General features: G+C 51.3%; 1 protein-coding gene across 4 annotated transcripts in view; it reads left to right on the top strand.

Moving 5' to 3' along the window:
• The first annotated feature begins 1,460 nt into the window (after positions 1 to 1,460).
• abhd16a (abhydrolase domain containing 16A, phospholipase) overlaps positions 1,461 to 21,150 on the top strand; it is a 42,634-nt gene continuing 22,944 nt past the window's right edge. The window contains exons 1-6 of one of the 4 annotated variants that reach the window (XM_067973943.1): positions 1,461 to 1,552; positions 9,201 to 9,254; positions 15,852 to 15,908; positions 18,534 to 18,600; positions 19,747 to 19,833; positions 20,483 to 20,568. In XM_067973943.1, the coding sequence (XP_067830044.1) occupies positions 1,481 to 1,552; positions 9,201 to 9,254; positions 15,852 to 15,908; positions 18,534 to 18,600; positions 19,747 to 19,833; positions 20,483 to 20,568 (423 nt within the window). In that variant the 5' untranslated portion in view covers positions 1,461 to 1,480. Of the gene's footprint in view, positions 1,553 to 9,200; positions 9,255 to 15,848; positions 15,909 to 18,533; positions 18,601 to 19,746; positions 19,834 to 20,482; positions 20,569 to 21,150 lie in introns of all 4 variants that reach the window. The other 3 variants (XM_067973942.1, XM_067973945.1, XM_067973944.1) reach the window with 3 other exon arrangements.

Below are 21,150 nucleotides of genomic sequence, written 5' to 3'. Positions count from 1 at the left end.
TTGTTGGGGTTTAAAATGGCCCCCATAATTGTTGTTTTTTGGACGCAACCTCAAAATTTTTGGACTTTGCATTCCCAGTGGGAAGCCTGGACTTTTACGCGCTGAGGTTAAACCCGGAAATAAAGCTGGGTTGCGGTCGCGACCCAAAAAACAATTATTTTCAACTCCCCCTACCCGTTCTTGGAGTTTAAAATCAACCCCATTATCTCCTTTTCAATCTACTTTATAAGCCGGATTGTTGTGGTCAGCACTGGCTCAGTCGCACTCTCGCCTCTGAGGCAGAAGGTTGTGGTTTCAAGCCTTATTCCAGAGATTTGAGTATGTAATCCAGGCTGACACTCCCAGTGCAGTACTGCACTGTCGGAGGTGTTGTCTTTCAGATTACATGTTAAACTGAGGTCCTGCCTCCTCTGACGGATGGATGCGAAAGATCCTATTTTGAAGCAGTGCAGGGGAATTTGCCTGGTGTCCTGGCCAATATTTATCCCGTAACGGATTATTTGGTCATTTATCTCATTGTTGTTTGTGGGACCTTGTGCAGATTGGCTGCCGCGTTTCCTACATTACAACAGTGACCACATTTCAGAAAATATCTCATTGGCCGTACAAGCGCTTTAGGACGTCCTGAGGTTGTGAAAGGCACTTTATAAATGCAAGTTCCTTCCTTTTTTTTTTCGAGTGCTGTATTTGTTACCAAACCATGTGGAGTTATATCAATTTACATCAAAACTACAGCACAGAATCAGGCCATTCAGCCCTGCTGGTCTATGCTGGTGTTTATTCCATTCCTTTATCCCTTGTGCTTATCTACCTTCCCCTTAAATGCATCTATGCCTTTTGCCTCAACTACTCCTTGTGGCAGCACGTTCCATATTCTTACACTCTCTGGGTAAAGAAGTTTCTCCTGAATTCTCTATTGGATTTATTAGCAACTATTTCATATCGATGACCTTTAGTTTTGGACTCCCCCACAAGTGAAAACATCTTCTCCACGTCTACCCTATCCAACCCCTTCATAATTTTAACAGGTCACCCCTCAGCCTTCTCTTTTCGAGAGAAAAGAGCCCCAGCCTGTGTAGCCTTTCCTGATTAAGTACATCAAGTACTCCACACCGTTCACCCGAGGAAGGAGGAAGCCTCCGAAAGCTTGTGGAATTTAAAATAAATTTGTTGGACTATAACTTGGTGTTGTAAAATTGTTCATAAGTACATCAAGTTAGCCATGTAAATTCCTTCTTTAACCTAATACTACAGGTGACATTGATGGTGGTATTGAAAAAAAAATCGTTTCATTCCCCACCCACCCCACCCAATATTCATATCGTTCGCAGTAAAAAAAAAGATTACATTTGAGACAATAAAAGTGTGCCCTGCTCTTTATTCTGACGCTCCGTATCGAAGTGCTTGCGGTCGCGTTTTCCTTCAGTCCCCACGTGTCCCCCCGGCGCCGCCATAGTCGGCAGTCGGCGAGACAACAGCAATGGCGCCCGGCTTCATGCGCTATGTTCGGGGACCCAAACTGCTCCGCATTCATCGCGGCGCCGACGGCTCGGTAAGCGGGGCCCGGATTCGGGCGGGAACGTTTACAAACTTTAACTGTGGGGAGAGGGGGAGGTTATATTGGGGTTCAGGCCGGGGACAGCGATAACTCCCCTCGGCCAGTCAGTCGGTCGCGGGACAGCCCCGCTCGGCGCTTAGTCCCGCCCTTCCCCGCCTGCCATTGGCTGGACGTGAGGTTGCGTCGCTAGGAGGCGCCGCGCCGATTGGCTGCAGTGGTTGTCAATCAATTGCTTCGGTTAGGTTAGGTTGTTACTGTGTTTCTCCCCCGCCTTTTTCAGTATAGTTAGTGTGACTGGCACCTTTTGGTGGGTGGGAGGAGAGAGAGAGAGAGAGAGAATGAGGGAAGCTGCAGTGGGGCAGACAGAGGGCCTGCACTGGGGGGAAGCTGCAGTGGGGCAGACAGAGGGCCTGCACTGGGGGAAGCTGCAGTGAGACAGAGGGCCTGCACTGGGGGAATGGGAGAAGCTGCAGTGAGACAGAGGGCCTGCACTGGGGGAATGGGAGAAGCTGCAGTGAGACAGAGGGCCTGCACTGGGGGAAGCTGCAGTGAGACAGAGGGCCTGCACTGGGGGAAGCTGCAGTGAGACAGAGGGCCTGCACTGGGGGAAGCTGCAGTGAGACAGAGGGCCTGCACTGGGGGAAGCTGCAGTGAGACAGAGGGCCTGCACTGGGGGAAGCTGCAGTGAGACAGAGGGCCTGCACTGGGGGAAGCTGCAGTGAGACAGAGGGCCTGCACTGGGGGAAGCTGCAGTGAGACAGAGGGCCTGCACTGGGGGAAGCTGCAGTGAGACAGAGGGCCTGCACTGGGGGAAGCTGCAGTGAGACAGAGGGCCTGCACTGGGGGAAGCTGCAGTGAGACAGAGGGCCTGCACTGGGGGAAGCTGCAGTGAGACAGAGGGCCTGCACTGGGGGAAGCTGCAGTGAGACAGAGGGCCTGCACTGGGGGAAGCTGCAGTGAGACAGAGGGCCTGCACTGGGGGAAGCTGCAGTGAGACAGAGGGCCTGCACTGGGGGAAGCTGCAGTGAGACAGAGGGCCTGCACTGGGGGAAGCTGCAGTGAGACAGAGGGCCTGCACTGGGGGAAGCTGCAGTGAGACAGAGGGCCTGCACTGGGGGAAGCTGCAGTGAGACAGAGGGCCTGCACTGGGGGAAGCTGCAGTGAGACAGAGGGCCTGCACTGGGGGAAGCTGCAGTGAGACAGAGGGCCTGCACTGGGGGAAGCTGCAGTGAGACAGAGGGCCTGCACTGGGGGAAGCTGCAGTGAGACAGAGGGCCTGCACTGGGGGAAGCTGCAGTGAGACAGAGGGCCTGCACTGGGGGAAGCTGCAGTGAGACAGAGGGCCTGCACTGGGGGAAGCTGCAGTGAGACAGAGGGCCTGCACTGGGGGAAGCTGCAGTGAGACAGAGGGCCTGCACTGGGGGAAGCTGCAGTGAGACAGAGGGCCTGCACTGGGGGAAGCTGCAGTGAGACAGAGGGCCTGCACTGGGGGAAGCTGCAGTGAGACAGAGGGCCTGCACTGGGGGAAGCTGCAGTGAGACAGAGGGCCTGCACTGGGGGAAGCTGCAGTGAGACAGAGGGCCTGCACTGGGGGAAGCTGCAGTGAGACAGAGGGCCTGCACTGGGGGAAGCTGCAGTGAGACAGAGGGCCTGCACTGGGGGAAGCTGCAGTGAGACAGAGGGCCTGCACTGGGGGAAGCTGCAGTGAGACAGAGGGCCTGCACTGGGGGAAGCTGCAGTGAGACAGAGGGCCTGCACTGGGGGAAGCTGCAGTGAGACAGAGGGCCTGCACTGGGGGAAGCTGCAGTGAGACAGAGGGCCTGCACTGGGGGAAGCTGCAGTGAGACAGAGGGCCTGCACTGGGGGAAGCTGCAGTGAGACAGAGGGCCTGCACTGGGGGAAGCTGCAGTGAGACAGAGGGCCTGCACTGGGGGAAGCTGCAGTGAGACAGAGGGCCTGCACTGGGGGAAGCTGCAGTGAGACAGAGGGCCTGCACTGGGGGAAGCTGCAGTGAGACAGAGGGCCTGCACTGGGGGAAGCTGCAGTGAGACAGAGGGCCTGCACTGGGGGAAGCTGCAGTGAGACAGAGGGCCTGCACTGGGGGAAGCTGCAGTGAGACAGAGGGCCTGCACTGGGGGAAGCTGCAGTGAGACAGAGGGCCTGCACTGGGGGAAGCTGCAGTGAGACAGAGGGCCTGCACTGGGGGAAGCTGCAGTGAGACAGAGGGCCTGCACTGGGGGAAGCTGCAGTGAGACAGAGGGCCTGCACTGGGGGAAGCTGCAGTGAGACAGAGGGCCTGCACTGGGGGAAGCTGCAGTGAGACAGAGGGCCTGCACTGGGGGAAGCTGCAGTGAGACAGAGGGCCTGCACTGGGGGAAGCTGCAGTGAGACAGAGGGCCTGCACTGGGGGAAGCTGCAGTGAGACAGAGGGCCTGCACTGGGGGAAGCTGCAGTGAGACAGAGGGCCTGCACTGGGGGAAGCTGCAGTGAGACAGAGGGCCTGCACTGGGGGAAGCTGCAGTGAGACAGAGGGCCTGCACTGGGGGAAGCTGCAGTGAGACAGAGGGCCTGCACTGGGGGAAGCTGCAGTGAGACAGAGGGCCTGCACTGGGGGAAGCTGCAGTGAGACAGAGGGCCTGCACTGGGGGAAGCTGCAGTGAGACAGAGGGCCTGCACTGGGGGAAGCTGCAGTGAGACAGAGGGCCTGCACTGGGGGAAGCTGCAGTGAGACAGAGGGCCTGCACTGGGGGAAGCTGCAGTGAGACAGAGGGCCTGCACTGGGGGAAGCTGCAGTGAGACAGAGGGCCTGCACTGGGGGAAGCTGCAGTGAGACAGAGGGCCTGCACTGGGGGAAGCTGCAGTGAGACAGAGGGCCTGCACTGGGGGAAGCTGCAGTGAGACAGAGGGCCTGCACTGGGGGAAGCTGCAGTGAGACAGAGGGCCTGCACTGGGGGAAGCTGCAGTGAGACAGAGGGCCTGCACTGGGGGAAGCTGCAGTGAGACAGAGGGCCTGCACTGGGGGAAGCTGCAGTGAGACAGAGGGCCTGCACTGGGGGAAGCTGCAGTGAGACAGAGGGCCTGCACTGGGGGAAGCTGCAGTGAGACAGAGGGCCTGCACTGGGGGAAGCTGCAGTGAGACAGAGGGCCTGCACTGGGGGAAGCTGCAGTGAGACAGAGGGCCTGCACTGGGGGAAGCTGCAGTGAGACAGAGGGCCTGCACTGGGGGAAGCTGCAGTGAGACAGAGGGCCTGCACTGGGGGAAGCTGCAGTGAGACAGAGGGCCTGCACTGGGGGAAGCTGCAGTGAGACAGAGGGCCTGCACTGGGGGAAGCTGCAGTGAGACAGAGGGCCTGCACTGGGGGAAGCTGCAGTGAGACAGAGGGCCTGCACTGGGGGAAGCTGCAGTGAGACAGAGGGCCTGCACTGGGGGAAGCTGCAGTGAGACAGAGGGCCTGCACTGGGGGAAGCTGCAGTGAGACAGAGGGCCTGCACTGGGGGAAGCTGCAGTGAGACAGAGGGCCTGCACTGGGGGAAGCTGCAGTGAGACAGAGGGCCTGCACTGGGGGAAGCTGCAGTGAGACAGAGGGCCTGCACTGGGGGAAGCTGCAGTGAGACAGAGGGCCTGCACTGGGGGAAGCTGCAGTGAGACAGAGGGCCTGCACTGGGGGAAGCTGCAGTGAGACAGAGGGCCTGCACTGGGGGAAGCTGCAGTGAGACAGAGGGCCTGCACTGGGGGAAGCTGCAGTGAGACAGAGGGCCTGCACTGGGGGAAGCTGCAGTGAGACAGAGGGCCTGCACTGGGGGAAGCTGCAGTGAGACAGAGGGCCTGCACTGGGGGAAGCTGCAGTGAGACAGAGGGCCTGCACTGGGGGAAGCTGCAGTGAGACAGAGGGCCTGCACTGGGGGAAGCTGCAGTGAGACAGAGGGCCTGCACTGGGGGAAGCTGCAGTGAGACAGAGGGCCTGCACTGGGGGAAGCTGCAGTGAGACAGAGGGCCTGCACTGGGGGAAGCTGCAGTGAGACAGAGGGCCTGCACTGGGGGAAGCTGCAGTGAGACAGAGGGCCTGCACTGGGGGAAGCTGCAGTGAGACAGAGGGCCTGCACTGGGGGAAGCTGCAGTGAGACAGAGGGCCTGCACTGGGGGAAGCTGCAGTGAGACAGAGGGCCTGCACTGGGGGAAGCTGCAGTGAGACAGAGGGCCTGCACTGGGGGAAGCTGCAGTGAGACAGAGGGCCTGCACTGGGGGAAGCTGCAGTGAGACAGAGGGCCTGCACTGGGGGAAGCTGCAGTGAGACAGAGGGCCTGCACTGGGGGAAGCTGCAGTGAGACAGAGGGCCTGCACTGGGGGAAGCTGCAGTGAGACAGAGGGCCTGCACTGGGGGAAGCTGCAGTGAGACAGAGGGCCTGCACTGGGGGAAGCTGCAGTGAGACAGAGGGCCTGCACTGGGGGAAGCTGCAGTGAGACAGAGGGCCTGCACTGGGGGAAGCTGCAGTGAGACAGAGGGCCTGCACTGGGGGAAGCTGCAGTGAGACAGAGGGCCTGCACTGGGGGAAGCTGCAGTGAGACAGAGGGCCTGCACTGGGGGAAGCTGCAGTGAGACAGAGGGCCTGCACTGGGGGAAGCTGCAGTGAGACAGAGGGCCTGCACTGGGGGAAGCTGCAGTGAGACAGAGGGCCTGCACTGGGGGAAGCTGCAGTGAGACAGAGGGCCTGCACTGGGGGAAGCTGCAGTGAGACAGAGGGCCTGCACTGGGGGAAGCTGCAGTGAGACAGAGGGCCTGCACTGGGGGAAGCTGCAGTGAGACAGAGGGCCTGCACTGGGGGAAGCTGCAGTGAGACAGAGGGCCTGCACTGGGGGAAGCTGCAGTGAGACAGAGGGCCTGCACTGGGGGAAGCTGCAGTGAGACAGAGGGCCTGCACTGGGGGAAGCTGCAGTGAGACAGAGGGCCTGCACTGGGGGAAGCTGCAGTGAGACAGAGGGCCTGCACTGGGGGAAGCTGCAGTGAGACAGAGGGCCTGCACTGGGGGAAGCTGCAGTGAGACAGAGGGCCTGCACTGGGGGAAGCTGCAGTGAGACAGAGGGCCTGCACTGGGGGAAGCTGCAGTGAGACAGAGGGCCTGCACTGGGGGAAGCTGCAGTGAGACAGAGGGCCTGCACTGGGGGAAGCTGCAGTGAGACAGAGGGCCTGCACTGGGGGAAGCTGCAGTGAGACAGAGGGCCTGCACTGGGGGAAGCTGCAGTGAGACAGAGGGCCTGCACTGGGGGAAGCTGCAGTGAGACAGAGGGCCTGCACTGGGGGAAGCTGCAGTGAGACAGAGGGCCTGCACTGGGGGAAGCTGCAGTGAGACAGAGGGCCTGCACTGGGGGAAGCTGCAGTGAGACAGAGGGCCTGCACTGGGGGAAGCTGCAGTGAGACAGAGGGCCTGCACTGGGGGAAGCTGCAGTGAGACAGAGGGCCTGCACTGGGGGAAGCTGCAGTGAGACAGAGGGCCTGCACTGGGGGAAGCTGCAGTGAGACAGAGGGCCTGCACTGGGGGAAGCTGCAGTGAGACAGAGGGCCTGCACTGGGGGAAGCTGCAGTGAGACAGAGGGCCTGCACTGGGGGAAGCTGCAGTGAGACAGAGGGCCTGCACTGGGGGAAGCTGCAGTGAGACAGAGGGCCTGCACTGGGGGAATGGGAGAAACTGCAGTGCGACAGTGGGCCTGCACTGGGGGAATGGGAGAAACTGCAGTGAGACAGTGGGCCTGCACTGGGGGAATGAGAAAAACTGCAGTGAGACAGTGGGCCTGCACTGGGGGAATGGGAGAAACTGCAGTGAGACAGAGGGCCTGCACTGGGGAATGGGAGAAACTGCAGTGAGGCAGTGGGCCTGCACTGGGGGAATGAGAGAAACTGCAGTGGGGCAGAGGGCCTGCACTGGGGGAATGAGAAAAGCTGCAGTGGGGAGGGCTTAAAACACACAGTTAATAATCTGTTTTATAAAAAAAAATTAAAAGCCAAGCAAAATTTTCAGTTTTGTTGTGAAATAAGATGACCCAGCATTTTAACTCACTGTGTTTTCCCTTTAATGTTTTGTTCATTTGAGGAAAATTGCAAAAAAACAAAATGCTGGAAGTATTCTCCAGATCTGTCAGTATCTGAGATTAATGGTTTGTGTAAATGAGTCTTTCATTTTGGTTTATTTTTTATTGTAACTGTAGGTGGTTGTTGCACTCAGCACTAGAATTCATTTCTAGATTGTCAATGTTGAATAATTTTCCTATTTCAGGGACTCCGTATCAGCAACAAACACTCCCAGGGCAGGTACAGCACAGGTTAAATACAGAGTAATGCTCCCTCTACACTGTCCCATCAAACACTCCCAGGGCAGGTACAGTACGGGTTAGATACAGAGTAAAGCTCCCTCTACACTGTCCTGTCAAACTCTCCCAGATCATGTACAGCACTGGTTAGATACAGAATAAAGCTCCCTCTACACTGTCCCATCAAATACTCCCAGGGCAGGTACTGCATGGGTTAGATACAGAGTAAAGCTCCCTCTACACTGTCCTGTCAAACTCTACCAGATCATGTGCAGCATGGGTTAGACACTTCCCCACCAATGGAAATAATTTTTCTCTATCAACTCCTTTAATCATTTTAAACACCTCAATCAGATGACCCCTTATTCTTTTATACTCAAGGGAATACAAGCCTAGTCTGTGCAACCTGTCCCCATAATTTAACCCCTTTTAGCCCCGGTTTCATTTTGGTGAATCTATGCTGCACCCGCTCCAAGGCCAGTGTATCCTTCCTAAGGTGCGGTGCCCAGATGGGGGTCTAACCTGAGCTTTATACAACGGAAGCGTAACTTCCACCCTTTTGTATTCCAGCCTTTGTACCTGTCCACTAGTTTTTAGTGATTTATATACATGTGCCCCTTTGTTTCAGCAGGCAGAGGAGATTTGCATACAGACATCCTAGGCTGACTTTAAACCCAGATCTCAGAGATGAAAGGCTGTATCTGACTCACCCAGTTCCCAAGAAAATGTGTTAGTGGCGTACTGTATTACTCAAAGTGTAGTGATAGCATGAATAATATTCAATGCCGATGACGACACATTCTAATTCCTGGGCTAGCTTTCTCAATAAACTCACGCTGCCTCCATACTGATATTGGAATCAAATCACAAAGGGATATGGTGGACTAGCAGACCGTTATTAGTGCTTTACCTGGCTCGTTTCCAGAGTAACAAGTAAATTGCTCCTGATGTCGCCCACGGTCAGTAGAATATGTGTTTTTTTTTTAATGCAAGGTGGGAAGGGAGCTGGGAGAGAGACTTCAGAAACTTGTTGCACAGAGCCAACTAGTGGCCAGAGCTTGCAACTACACCGTGACCGTTGACTTGGTAAAATTGAATGGGTAACGTTGATATTTCAATTTACAAAAGCATGGTCAAAAATTGTTAGAAAAAGAATTAACGTTTGCAGACAGGGAGTGTGCACTTTATGAAAGATTTAAAAAAAAAATAATATACACATGTTTGAAGTATGGCTCAAATGGATAACAGTATGAAAACCCATTTTATACTGTTTCTTTTTTTGTATCCTGACACTGACTATAACTCGTTCATGAATTTGTTCTCGATTCATCATCCCAGTCTACACCTGGGAAATCTAATGCAGCCCAGAAAGTGCCCGCCTCTGATGCCCTGGTGAGTAAAGATGATGCCCAGGTTAGTACTGAGCTGTACAGAGGAGAAGGTGCCAGGTTCCGACAGACGCTGATTAAGTCGATCTCAGCTGGACAGCTTGGTAGAGGAACCAAATGATCCCTGGGTTGGGAAGTAGGAAAATCAGCCAGCATTTCCCGCTCCTGATCGCTGCACGTGCGTGTAACATGTGGCTAGACCAGGATTGAGTTTGGCTGTGACGTTCCACAGTACATTAGATAGAATTTACAGCGCAGAAACAGGCCGTTCGGCCCAACTGGTCCATGCTGGTGTTTATGCTCCACACCAGCCACCTCCCACCCTACCTCATCTAACCCTATCATCATATCCTTCTATTCCTTTCTCCCTCATGCACTTATCTAGCTTCCCCTTAAATGCATCTATGCTATTCGCCTCAACCGCTCCTTGTGGTTCCACACTCTAACCACTCTCTGGGTAAAGAAGTTTCTCTTAAATTCTTTATTGGGTTTATTAGTGACTATCTTAAATTTATGACCCCGAGTTTCGGGCACGCACGCACACGCACTCACTCTGTGGAAGATTTAGTGACTGAAGTGTATTTCTTGGACTGAACTGGCACAAGTGGAACTTAAGGTTGTTTTTAAACGTTTTCAGATTCTGGTGTTGTGTCAAAGGTGCTTTGGTACAATTAAAAGCTGCTTGGGTTTCTCAGCTGTGCTGGGATATATTCTCTCACGTCAACACTGAACCAAGTCGTTTGGAACATCGGAACAGGGGGAGGCCCATTCAGCCCCTCGAGGCTGTTCCGCAGTTCTGTTAGATCATGGCTGACCTGTACTTTAACTCCATCTACCCGCCTTGGTTCCATAACCCTTAATACCCTTTGCCTAACAAAATTCTATCCATCTTAGTTTTGGCGTTTTCAATTGACCCCCAGCCTCAACAGCTTTTTGGGGGAGTTTCAGATTTCCATTCCCCTTTGTGTGAAGAAGTGCTTCCTGACATCACCCCTGAACGGCCTAGCTCTAATCTTAAGGTTATGCCCCCTTGTTCTGGACTCCCGACTCTTCCCTTCCCCCCCCCCCCCCCCCCCCCCCCAACTAGAGGAAATAGTTTCTCTCTATCTACCCTACCAAATCCTTTAACAAATCTTAAACACTTCAATTAGATCATCCCTTAATCTTCTATACTCGAGGGAATACAAATCTAGTCTATGCAACCTGTCCTAATTTAACCCTTTTAGCCCCGGTATCATTCTGGTGAATCTGTGCTGCCCCCTTGGAGTAATATTCATAGTGTAAAATATTTGCATGTATATTTAAATGGTTTATTCTCAAATTCTGGAATAGCTGGCATGTAAAGTGTCTTAAAATGGAATGTTCCTGCCCCCAGAGGTTACCCCCCCCCCCCTCCGAAAATAAATCATGGGCCGTCACCGCTTGCAATTTTCTTCAGAAATGTCAAAATCCACCACTCAGCGCCAAGACTCGTACATGAATAACGGTGAGGTAAATTCAGGGCATAACTTTAAGATCACCACCAAAAGAAAGAACTTGCTTTTCTACAGCGCCTTTCACGACCTCAGAGTGTCCCAAAGTGCTTTACAGCCCACAAAGTACTTTTTGAAGCGTAGACACTGTTGTAATTTATTAAATGCGGCAGCCAACTTGTGCACAGCAAGGTCCCACAAACAGCGGTGAGATAATGACCAGATCATCTGATTTTAAAATCACTGAAAATTTACGGCACAGAAGGAGGCCATTCGGCCCATCGTGTCCGCGCTGGCTGAAAATGAGCCACCCAGCCTAATCCCACTTGAGTCATAGAGTCATAGAGTTATACAGCACGGATAGAGGCCCTTCGGCCCATCGTGTCCGCGCCGGCCATCAAGCCCTGTCTACTCTAATCCCATATTCCAGCATTTGGTCCGTAGCCTTGTATGCTATGGCATTTCAAGTGCTCATCCAAATGCTTCTTGAATGTTGTGAGGGTTCCTGCCTCCACAACCCTTTCAGGCAGTGAGTTCCAGACTCCAACCACCCTCTGGGTGAAAAAGTTCTTTCTCAAATCCCCTCTAAACCTCCCGCCTTTTACCTTGAATCTATGTCCCCTTGTTATTGTACCCTCAACGAAGGGATAAAGCTCCTCAGTATCCATCCTATCTGTGCCCCTCATAATTTTGTACACCTCAATCACGTCCCCCCTCAGCCTCCTCTGCTCCAAGGAAAACAAACCCAATCTTCCCAGTCTCTCTTCATAGCTGAAGCGCTCCAGCCCTGGTAACATCCTGGTGAATCTCCTCTGCACCCTCTCCAAAGCGATCACATCCTTCCTGTAGTGTGGCGACCAGAACTGCACACAGTACTCCAGCTGTGGCCTAACCAGTGTTTTATACAGCTCCATCATAACCTCCTTGCTCTTATATTCTATGCCTCGGCTAATAAAGGCAAATATCCCATATGCCTTCTTTACCACCTTATCTACCTGTTCCGCCGCCTTCAGGGATCTGTGAACTTGCACACCAAGATCCCTCTGACCCTCTGTCTTGCCTAGGGTCCTCCCATTCATTGTGTATTCCCTTGCCTTGTTAGTCCCTCCAAAGTGCATCACCTTGCACTTTTCCGGGTTAAATTCCATTTGCCACTGTTCTGCCCATCTGACCAACCCATCTATATCGTCCTGCAGACTGAGGCTATCCTCCTCGCTATTTACCACCCTACCAATTTTTGTATCAGCAGCGAACTTACTGATCATACCTTTTACATTCATATCCAAGTCATTAATGTAGACCACAAACAGCAAGGGACCCAGCACCGATCCCTGTGGTACCCCACTGGCCACAGGCTTCCAGTCACAAAAACAACCTTTGACCATCACCCTCTGCCTTCTGCCACTAAGCCAGTTTTGTATCCCAAGTGCCAAGGCACCCTGGATTCCATGGGCTCGTACCTTCTTGACCAGTCTCCTGTGGGGGACTTTATCGAAGGCCTTACTGAAATCCATGTATACCACATCCACTGCGTTACCCTCATCCACACGCCTAGTCACCCCCTCAAAAAATTCAATCAAATTAGTCAGACATGATCTTCCCTTGACAAAGCCATGTTGACTATCCCTGATTAATCCTTGCTTCTCCAAGTGGAGACTAATTTTGTCCTTCAGAATTTTTTCCAATAATTTTCCTACCACTGATGTTAGGCTCACTGGCCTGTAGTTCCCCGGTTTTTCCCTACTCCCCTTCTTGAATAATGGTACTACATTAGCGGTTCTCCAGTCCTCTGGCACATCCCCTGTGGCCAGAGAGGTTCTGAATATATGTGTTAGAGCCCCCGCAATCTCCTCCTTTGCCTCACACAGTAGCCTGGGATACATTTCGTCCGGGCCTGGGGATTTATCCATTTTTAGGCCTGCTAAAACCGCCAATACCTCCTCCCGCTTGATGTTAATATGTTCGAGTATATCACAGTCCCCCTGCCGTATTTCTATGTCTACATCGTCCTTCTCCATAGTGAAAACAGATGCAAAAAATTCATTTAGAACCCCTCCTGCATCTGCCGGCTCCACACACACATTGCCATTTTTGTCCCTAATGGGCCCTATTTTTTCCCTAGTCATCCTCTTACCCTTAATATACTTATAAAACATCTTAGGATTTTCCTTTATTTTGCTCGCCAGTGTTATTTCATGGCCCCTCCTTGATCTCCTAATTTCTTTTTTTAAGTATCCCCCTGCACTTTTTGTACTCCACTAGGGCTTCCTCCGTCTTTAGCCTTTTGTATCTGCCAAAAGCCCTCCTTTTTTTCCTAATCCATTCTCGTATATCCCCTGACATCCAAGGTTCCCTGGAGTTCTTGGAACCACCCTTGACCTTTACGGGAACATGTTGCCATTGTATGGTCTCAATCTCCCTTCTGAAAGACTCCCATTGCTCCGATGCGGATTTTCCTACAAGCAGCTGATCCCAGTCCATTTTGGCCAGATCCTGCCTTATCCTATTAAAATCGGCCTTCCCCCAATTTAGAACCTTTATTTCCGGCCCCTCCCTATCCTTTTCCAGCGCTTGGTCCGTAGCCCTGTAGGTCACTACACTTCAGGTGCACATTCAGGTATTTTTTAAGTGAGTTGAGGGTTTCTGCCTCTACCACCCTTTCAGGCAGTGAGTTCCAGACCCCCACCACCCTCTGGGTGAATTTTTTTTTCTCAGCTCCCTCATAATCCTTCTACCATTCACTTTAATTTTAGGTGTTGGATGAGGGATAAATGTTGGCCAGGATGCTGGGGAGAATTCCCCAGTTCTTCTTTGAAATGATGCCATTGGAACATTTTATGCCCACCTGAGAGGGCAGATGGGGCCTCGGTTTAACGTCTCATCCGAAAGACGGCACTTCCGACTGTGCAGTACTCCCTCGGTACTGCACTGGGAGTGTCAGCCTCGATTATGTGCTCGAATCTCTGGAGTGGGTCTTGCACCCATGACCTTGTGACTCAGAGGGGTGAATGCTGCCCATGAGTCACGGCTGAAGGCCAAAAGAATGAAGGGAAAGGCCAGGAGAATTTTTTGTTTACGCAGAGGGTTGTTAAGACATGAAATGCCCAACCAGAAACGGTGGTGGAAGCAGAATCCACAATCATTTTTAAAAGAGAAGTGGATAAGTATTTGTAAAAGAAAAAGGATTTGGGACTCAGTGGAAAGCTTTTTCCAGAGAGATGGCACAGGTACAATGGGCTGAACGACCTTTTTCTGCGCTGCAAGGTTCTAGGTAACAGAAGTCAGCTGGTGTCTGTGGAACCATATTCCTAGCCTGAGTCAGTGCCTTCAGGAGAGGGGGGGGAGAAAACTGTTGGGGAATGTTACAAAAGCATAATACTGCAGCTCCTGAAATTCTGAAATAAAACCATAAAATGCTGGAAACACTCAGCAGGTCGGGGCAGCATCTGTGGAGAGAGAGAGAGAGAGAGAGAGAGAGAGTCAACGTTTCAGGTCAATGACCTTTCAACAGAACTGGAAGAAGTTAGAGATTTAACAGTTTATAAGCAAGCACACAGCCAGGGAGTGGGGGGGGGGGGGAAGAGCAAAAGGAAAGGTCTCTGATAGGGTGGAGGGAGGGAGGGAGTGATGGTGTAAGGCTAAAGGGGGTGGTAATGGGACAAGTAAAGAAACAAAAGATGGGTCTAGAGGTGTAAATGGGTACAGCAGAACCATTACCAGCACCTGCTGTCCGAGACGAAGGAGATAATCTCCGAAAGCTTGTGATTTTAAAATAAATTTGTTGGACTATAACCTGGTGTTGTAAGATTCCTTACATTCGAGACAATGGGAGCAGTGGTTATGATCTGAAGTTGTCGAACTCAGTGTTGAGGGCGGATGTTTGTAAAGTGCCTAATCGAAAGATCAGGTGCTGTTCCTCGAGCTTCCGTTGAGCTTCATTGGAACATTTCAAAAAAGGGAAGTGGACGGGAGAAGGAAAGTACAGCCAATACATTTAAGCCAGCTAAGATCAAGCTACCTCCTGAATTTGAGAGGTGGCTGCCTTTTTATAGTTTCAGTATTTTCTCTGCACTATTTTCCACTTGCAAGTTTTTTTGGTGAGTGTTATGTGCGGTGCAAGGCTCGGGGGAGTTACTGCTGGGGAACTGAACACTTTTAATGTCAGCAACAAGCACAGTCACCTGCACAGCAAACCTGCCTCTGCAGTGTCCCAGCAATTTGCCTTAGTCCCAAGTACAGAGGGGTCTCCCCACTGCACCAATGTGACATTTTCACTTCTCATGCCAGCTGCCCTTTGGTCTCTCAGAGAGATTGCCAATTTAGTGATGAATTAGGGCCATGTTTTGGCTGTGGGCTCCACGCCCACTAGGAAACGGGTTCAGATTGCCCAAGATCATTCTAAATAGATCTCTTGCAGCCTGCAGATACAGGCACATTTAATTCGATCTGGATTCAAACCCAGGTCTCGGTGGTGGAAGGTCAATGTCTGACCCACTGTACCACCCAGTCCCCGAGGGGGAAAGGTCAGTGCCTGACCCACTGTACCACCCAGTCCCAGAGGGGGAAAGGTCAGTGCCTGACCCACTGTACCACCCAGTCCCCGAGGGGGAAAGGACAGTGCCTGACCCACTGTACCACCCAGTCCCAGAGGGGGAAAGGACAGTGCCTGACCCACTGTACCACCCAGTCCCAGAGGGGGAAAGGACAGTGCCTGACCCACTGTACCACCCAGTCCCAGAGGGGGAAAGGACAGTGTCTGACCCACTGTACCACCCAATCCCAGAGGGTGAAAGGACAGTGTCTGACCCACTGTACCACCCAGTCCCAGAGGGGGAAAGGACAGTGTCTGACCCACTGTACCACCCAGTCCCAGAGGGGAAAAGGTCAATGTCTGACCCACTGTACCACCCAGTCCCAGAGGGGGAAAGGACAGTGTCTGACCCACTGTACCACCCAGTCCCAGAGGGGGAAAGGTCAGTGCCTGAACCACTGTACCACCCAGTCCCAGAGGGGGAAAGGACAATTTCTGACCCATTGTACCACCCAGTCCCCTTATGTTTTTTAATGTACTGTAGCTTCCTGGTGAGGTGATAGTAATATTAAATCACAAACTATTTGTTCATTAGCAGGGATTCTACTATCTCCCGAAGATTATGGAGAAACATTCGGACAGCATCCTGGGATGGGTAAGTGTTTGATCTCTTTTTTTAATGGTATTTACTTTCTCTGAATCTTGCAGTTATTCCTTCCCAATAAAGAGACTCTTCGTGTTCATCGTATTACTTAGGCAATATAGTTATTGACTGCAGGCTCAAAGTTATCTCCTTTGAAGGCACTGACTGTGCATGGAGCTGAACAAACACTTCAGCGGGATTTGGAATCACCTTGTTGCTTGTATCTGTTTTTGAGTTCTGAGACTGCCTTGAGGTCCAGGGACATTCTCAGGCTGTCTGTTTTTTGTATCTGTTCGAGTTCACACAACATAACACTGAAATAAATGCTAATATTATAGTGACGTTAAACTGGATGTCAGCCGTGGCTCAGTGGACTTTATTCTCGCCTCTGAGTCAGAAGGGACATGGGTTCAAGTTCCACACCTGAGACTTGAGCACACAACCCAGTGCTGAGGGAGTGCTGCACTGTCGGAGGTGCCGTCTTTCGGATGAGATGTTGAACCGATGCCCCGTCTGCCCCCTCAGGTGGATGTAAAAGATCCCACAGCACTATTTCGAAGAACAGCAGGGGAGTTCTTCCTGGTGTCCTGGCCAATATTTATCCCTCAACCAATGCCACTAAAACAGATTATCTGGGAGCTTCCTGTATGCAAATTAGCTGCCTAAATTACAAAAGTGACTACATTTCAAAAAGTACTCAATTGGCTGTAAAAATGTTTGGGACGACCTGAAGTCATGAAAGGTGCTTTATAAATGCAAATCTTCCTTTATAATTTAAGCTTCAGAAATAGCTTTATTGCTTTACGTCGTCCAGTAGGACCTTTAGCGTCCACCAGAATGCTCAGATGGGGCCTCGGTTTAATGTCTCATCTGAGGCACGGCACCTCCGACAGTGCAACACTGAGGGAATGCTGCACTGTCAGCCTAGAATATGGGCTCACGTCTGAGTGTGGGCTTTGAAGCCACGCCCTTCTGTACTCAGAGGTGAGAGTGCTGTTGGCAGCCAGTGATTGATGTTAGCATAAAACCATAAAAAGTAAATACCTGAAACAACAACTTGCATTTCTATAGCGCCTTTTAACATAGAAATATGTCCCAAGATGTTTCACAGGAGTGTAATCAGACCAAACTTGACACCAAACCACATTAGGAGGTATTAGGACAGGTGACCAAAAGCTTGGTCGAAGAGGTAGGTTTTAAGGAGCGTCTTGAAGGAGGAGAGAGGTTTAGGGAGGGAATTCCAGAGCTTAGGGCCGAGGCAGCTGAAGGCACGGCCGCCAATGGCGGAGCGATGGAAATCGGGGATGCGCAAGAGGCCAGAATTGGAGGAACGCAGAGATCTCGGAGGGTCGTAGGGCTGGAGGAGGTTACAGAGGTTGGGGGGAGAAGGAGATATCAGGCAGGATCCTGGCTCCTGATTGCTAAGTAGAAAAGGAAGGGAAATTCATGCAGAATGTCCCCATGAAAATAAAGTTTAGAAAGAAATCCACTGGACAACCTGTTGAAACATGCTGAACCAGCAGAAATGATCCACAGTTCACAAGTCTAAAGTCTAATTAACTGAAGAATCACAACTCATCCTGTTTCTTTCTGGGAAGCTTGAAAATAGGCAGAGTAAAGGTTAAATCTTGCTAGAGAGGGACTGGGTGGTGCAGTGGGTCAAACACTGTCCTTTCCCCCTCTGGGACTGGGTGGTGCAGTGGGTCAAACACTGTCCTTTCCCCCTCTGGGACTGGGTGGTACAGTGGGTCAAACACTGTCCTTTCCCCCTCTGGGACTGGGTGGTACAGTGGGTCAGACACTGTCCTTTCCCCCTCTGGGACTGGGCGGTACAGTGGGTCAGACACTGTCCTTTTCCCCCTCTGGGACTGGGTGATGCAGTGGGTCAGACACTGTCCTTTTCCCCCCTCTGGGACTGTGTGGTACAGTGGGTCAGACACTGTCCTTTTCCCCCTCTGGGACTGGGTGATGCAGTGGGTCAGACACTGTCCTTTCCCCCTCTGGGACTGGGTGGTACAGTGGGTCAAACACTGTCCTTTCCCCCTCTGGGACTGGGTGGTGCAGTGGGTCAAACACTGTCCTTTCCCCCTCTGGGACTGGGTGGTACAGTGGGTCAAACACTGTCCTTTCCCCCTCTGGGACTGGGTGATGCAGTGGGTCAGACACTGTCCTTTTCCCCCCTCTGGGACTGTGTGGTACAGTGGGTCAGACACTGTCTTAAATGAATCCACTGTCATCGCCCTTCGTGGAAACCGTCCCTGATGTTGGTCACTCCGTGTAAAGAAAGAAAGAAAGAACTTGTGTTTATGTAGCGCCTTTCACGACCTCAGGATGTCCCAAAGTGCTTTACAGCCAATGAAGTACTTTTGAAGTGTAGTCATTGTTGTAATGTAGGAAATGCTTCACGGGCCTGAACTTGCTGTGACAGTATTGTGCTGTGTTTAACTTGTGTGTCCTGTTTGGTCTCTTCTAAATCTGTAAACAGTTCCACCTGAGGCATCTCTTTCAAAGGCTGAAGATGTCCAGTTTACCTGGTCATTTCTGACTCCCAATGTTAGCCTGTCAACCATGAAGTTCACAACTGCCTGCTGGAATGACAAAACTCTTCAGCTAATTGTTCTGTTTGATTCCACGCAGGCATATATCCTGTGGTCTGTATCCTACTACACCTCCCCATTATTACTGCTGTACTGCTACAGGAAAGGTAAGAGGTGTGACTGAAACTTGTGCATTTGAACGTTGGCTCGCTCTCACAGCTTGGGGGTGGTGTTGAGTGATGGAAATTCCCCAACAGACTTTTGGGAAAACACATAAAGCGTGTGTTTACATGCCGTGTAAAAAAAAAAGTGTTACTATCGCTTTCCTTGGTTCACACAATCTTATAGCACAGAAGGAGGCCATTGGGCCCATCCTGCCTGTGCTGGCTCTTTGAAAGAGCTATCCAATTAGTCCCCACTCTTTTTTTCCCCTCCCCACCACTGCTTTTCTCCCACCGCCCTGTAATTTTTCCCCATTCAAGTATTTATCCAGTTCCCTTTTGAAAGTTACTATTGAATCTGCTTCCACCGTCCTTTCAGGCAGTGCATTCCAGTTCATAACAACTCGCTGCGTTGAAAAATAAAATCTGGATTGTTAAAAGTTTTGCATCTTGCGGGTGAGTATTGTGCATTCGGGAAGTGTGCGTCACATTTTAAAAGTGTTTGTCGCACTTGCGTTAAATTGGCTCAAAAAACTGCCGCCTATTAAGTTAAGTCTGCTGGATTCGCTTAAATTATAGATAGGTCGGCTCACCCCACCAATCACAAACCGGGAGGGAAAAATTGCAACCAATCAAGTCACTCCAACCTTTTTCAAAGGTACCAATCAGGAGCTAGCAATCGTGACAAAACCAACCAATCAAATCATGCATAACAGTCTTTGCCTGATTTCTTTTGGCTGGTATGTTGTTTGCTCAGCCATTTCTCTAAAGGACTGTGTAAGGTTCTCAGAAGCTCAAAGCACTGCCAAACTAATAAATTGTTAGATACCAACATGGCGACGGCCTTGGTGTTTGCTATTATCAATTGCATTAATCAGGATAGGTGTACAAATCATGATCGCTTTTTCTCCCCGCTTCCCCCCGCACCCTCCCTCTCTAACCTTCAGCCCAGGGCATCAAAGCCAATTGTTGCCCCCCCCCCCCCCCCCCCCCCCAGTTTGCCTCCTGGTTACAGTCAGCACAAAGCACGAATTAGACTGGAGATCAAACTTAAGATCATCCCAGCCCAAGTAATGCACGGTGCCTTTACCAAGCAGGTTGTTGCGAAAGCCATTGTGATGTGTTTATCTTGTGCTTGCTTTCTTTGTTTAGGTTACCTGTGTATGTCAAAGATCGTCCCTGCCACTCCCTATGCAAGTGTTCTCCTGCTGATGCTTACTGGTGTGGCCTGTCTCAGAGGTAGGAGATTTCTTAAGTTGTATTTCTCACCAGTAAATTGCTTCATTCTTTTCCAGGACCCCAGACCTGTGGAGAGTCTAGGACGAGGGGGCATAGTTGCAGGATAAGGGATCGGCCATTTAGGGCTGAGATGAGGAATTTCTTCATTCAGAGGGTTGTAAATCTTTGGAATTCTCTGTCCCGGAGGGCTGTGGATGCTAGGTCGTTGAGTATATTCAAGACTGAGATCGATAGATTTTTGGATTCTTAAGGGAATCAAGGGATATGGGGATCGGGCGGGAAAGTGGAGTTGAGGTCGAAGATCAGCCATCATCTTATTGAATGGCGGAGCAGGCTCGAGGGGCCGGATGGCCTACTCCCGCTCCTATTTCTTATGTTCTTAACTCCTTACCTCTCTCAGCCTTCCCTTCCTTCTGCAATCTACAGATCACTAAAACCCAAGCTTGGTTGGAATCTAATTGCTTCATTTTCTCCTCCTTTCCTGTGTGTCCTGCACTGTGGACCATGGCCCTCCACCTGGGTTTCTCGATAAAAGATAAGTGTGATGAAAGTGTACGGGGAGGAAACGTACACCCCAGCAACCCCCCAAACCCCCACCCCATTCCTTCCTGTTGTGATCTGAATGAGTGTAACCCTTGCTGTTTGCTAGGTTTGGGACGATGGACCAATCCTGAATATGTGCAGTTTATCACCATTTTAGAAGAAACCAAGCGAAATAACACAGCTGAAAACAAGGTAGGGCAGTGAGTACACTTCAAAACAGTGGATACTCCCGGAACTGTATTATAGAATTGTTGCAGCACAGAAGGAGGCCATTCGGGCCATTGAGCCCATGCTGGCTCTTTGTAAGAACAATCCAATTCGTCCCATTCCCCTGCTCTTTTCCCCGTAGCCCTGCAAAGTTTTTCCCCTTCAAGTACTTATCCAATTGCTTTTTAAAAGCTACGATTGTATCTGCTTCCGCCACCCTTTCAGGCGCAGCGCATTCCAGGTCATAACCTCTCACGGTTGACTACACATTGCATGGAGTTGCCTTTTTTTTTTGGAATTGTACAACTGCTGTGAAACTGCTTCTCTTGCAAAGAATTACGTAGCATGTACAGCACTGAAAAAGAGGCCATTCAGCCCAACAGGTCAATGCCGGTGTTTATGCTGCACATGAGCCTCCTCCCTCCCTACTTCATCTAACCCGATCAGCATATCCTTCCATTCCTTTCTCCCGCATGTACTTATCTAGCTTCCTCTTAAATGCATCTATTTTGTTCGCTTCAACTGCTCCTTGTGGTAGCGAGTTCCACATTCTTCTTTTTGTTTCTT

This window comes from Heptranchias perlo, chromosome 39 (assembly GCF_035084215.1).
Source record: "Heptranchias perlo isolate sHepPer1 chromosome 39, sHepPer1.hap1, whole genome shotgun sequence".
NCBI lineage: Eukaryota > Metazoa > Chordata > Chondrichthyes > Hexanchiformes > Hexanchidae > Heptranchias > Heptranchias perlo.
Note: the sequence above shows the minus strand (reverse complement) of the source record. Positions and strands in the feature narration are given on the sequence as shown.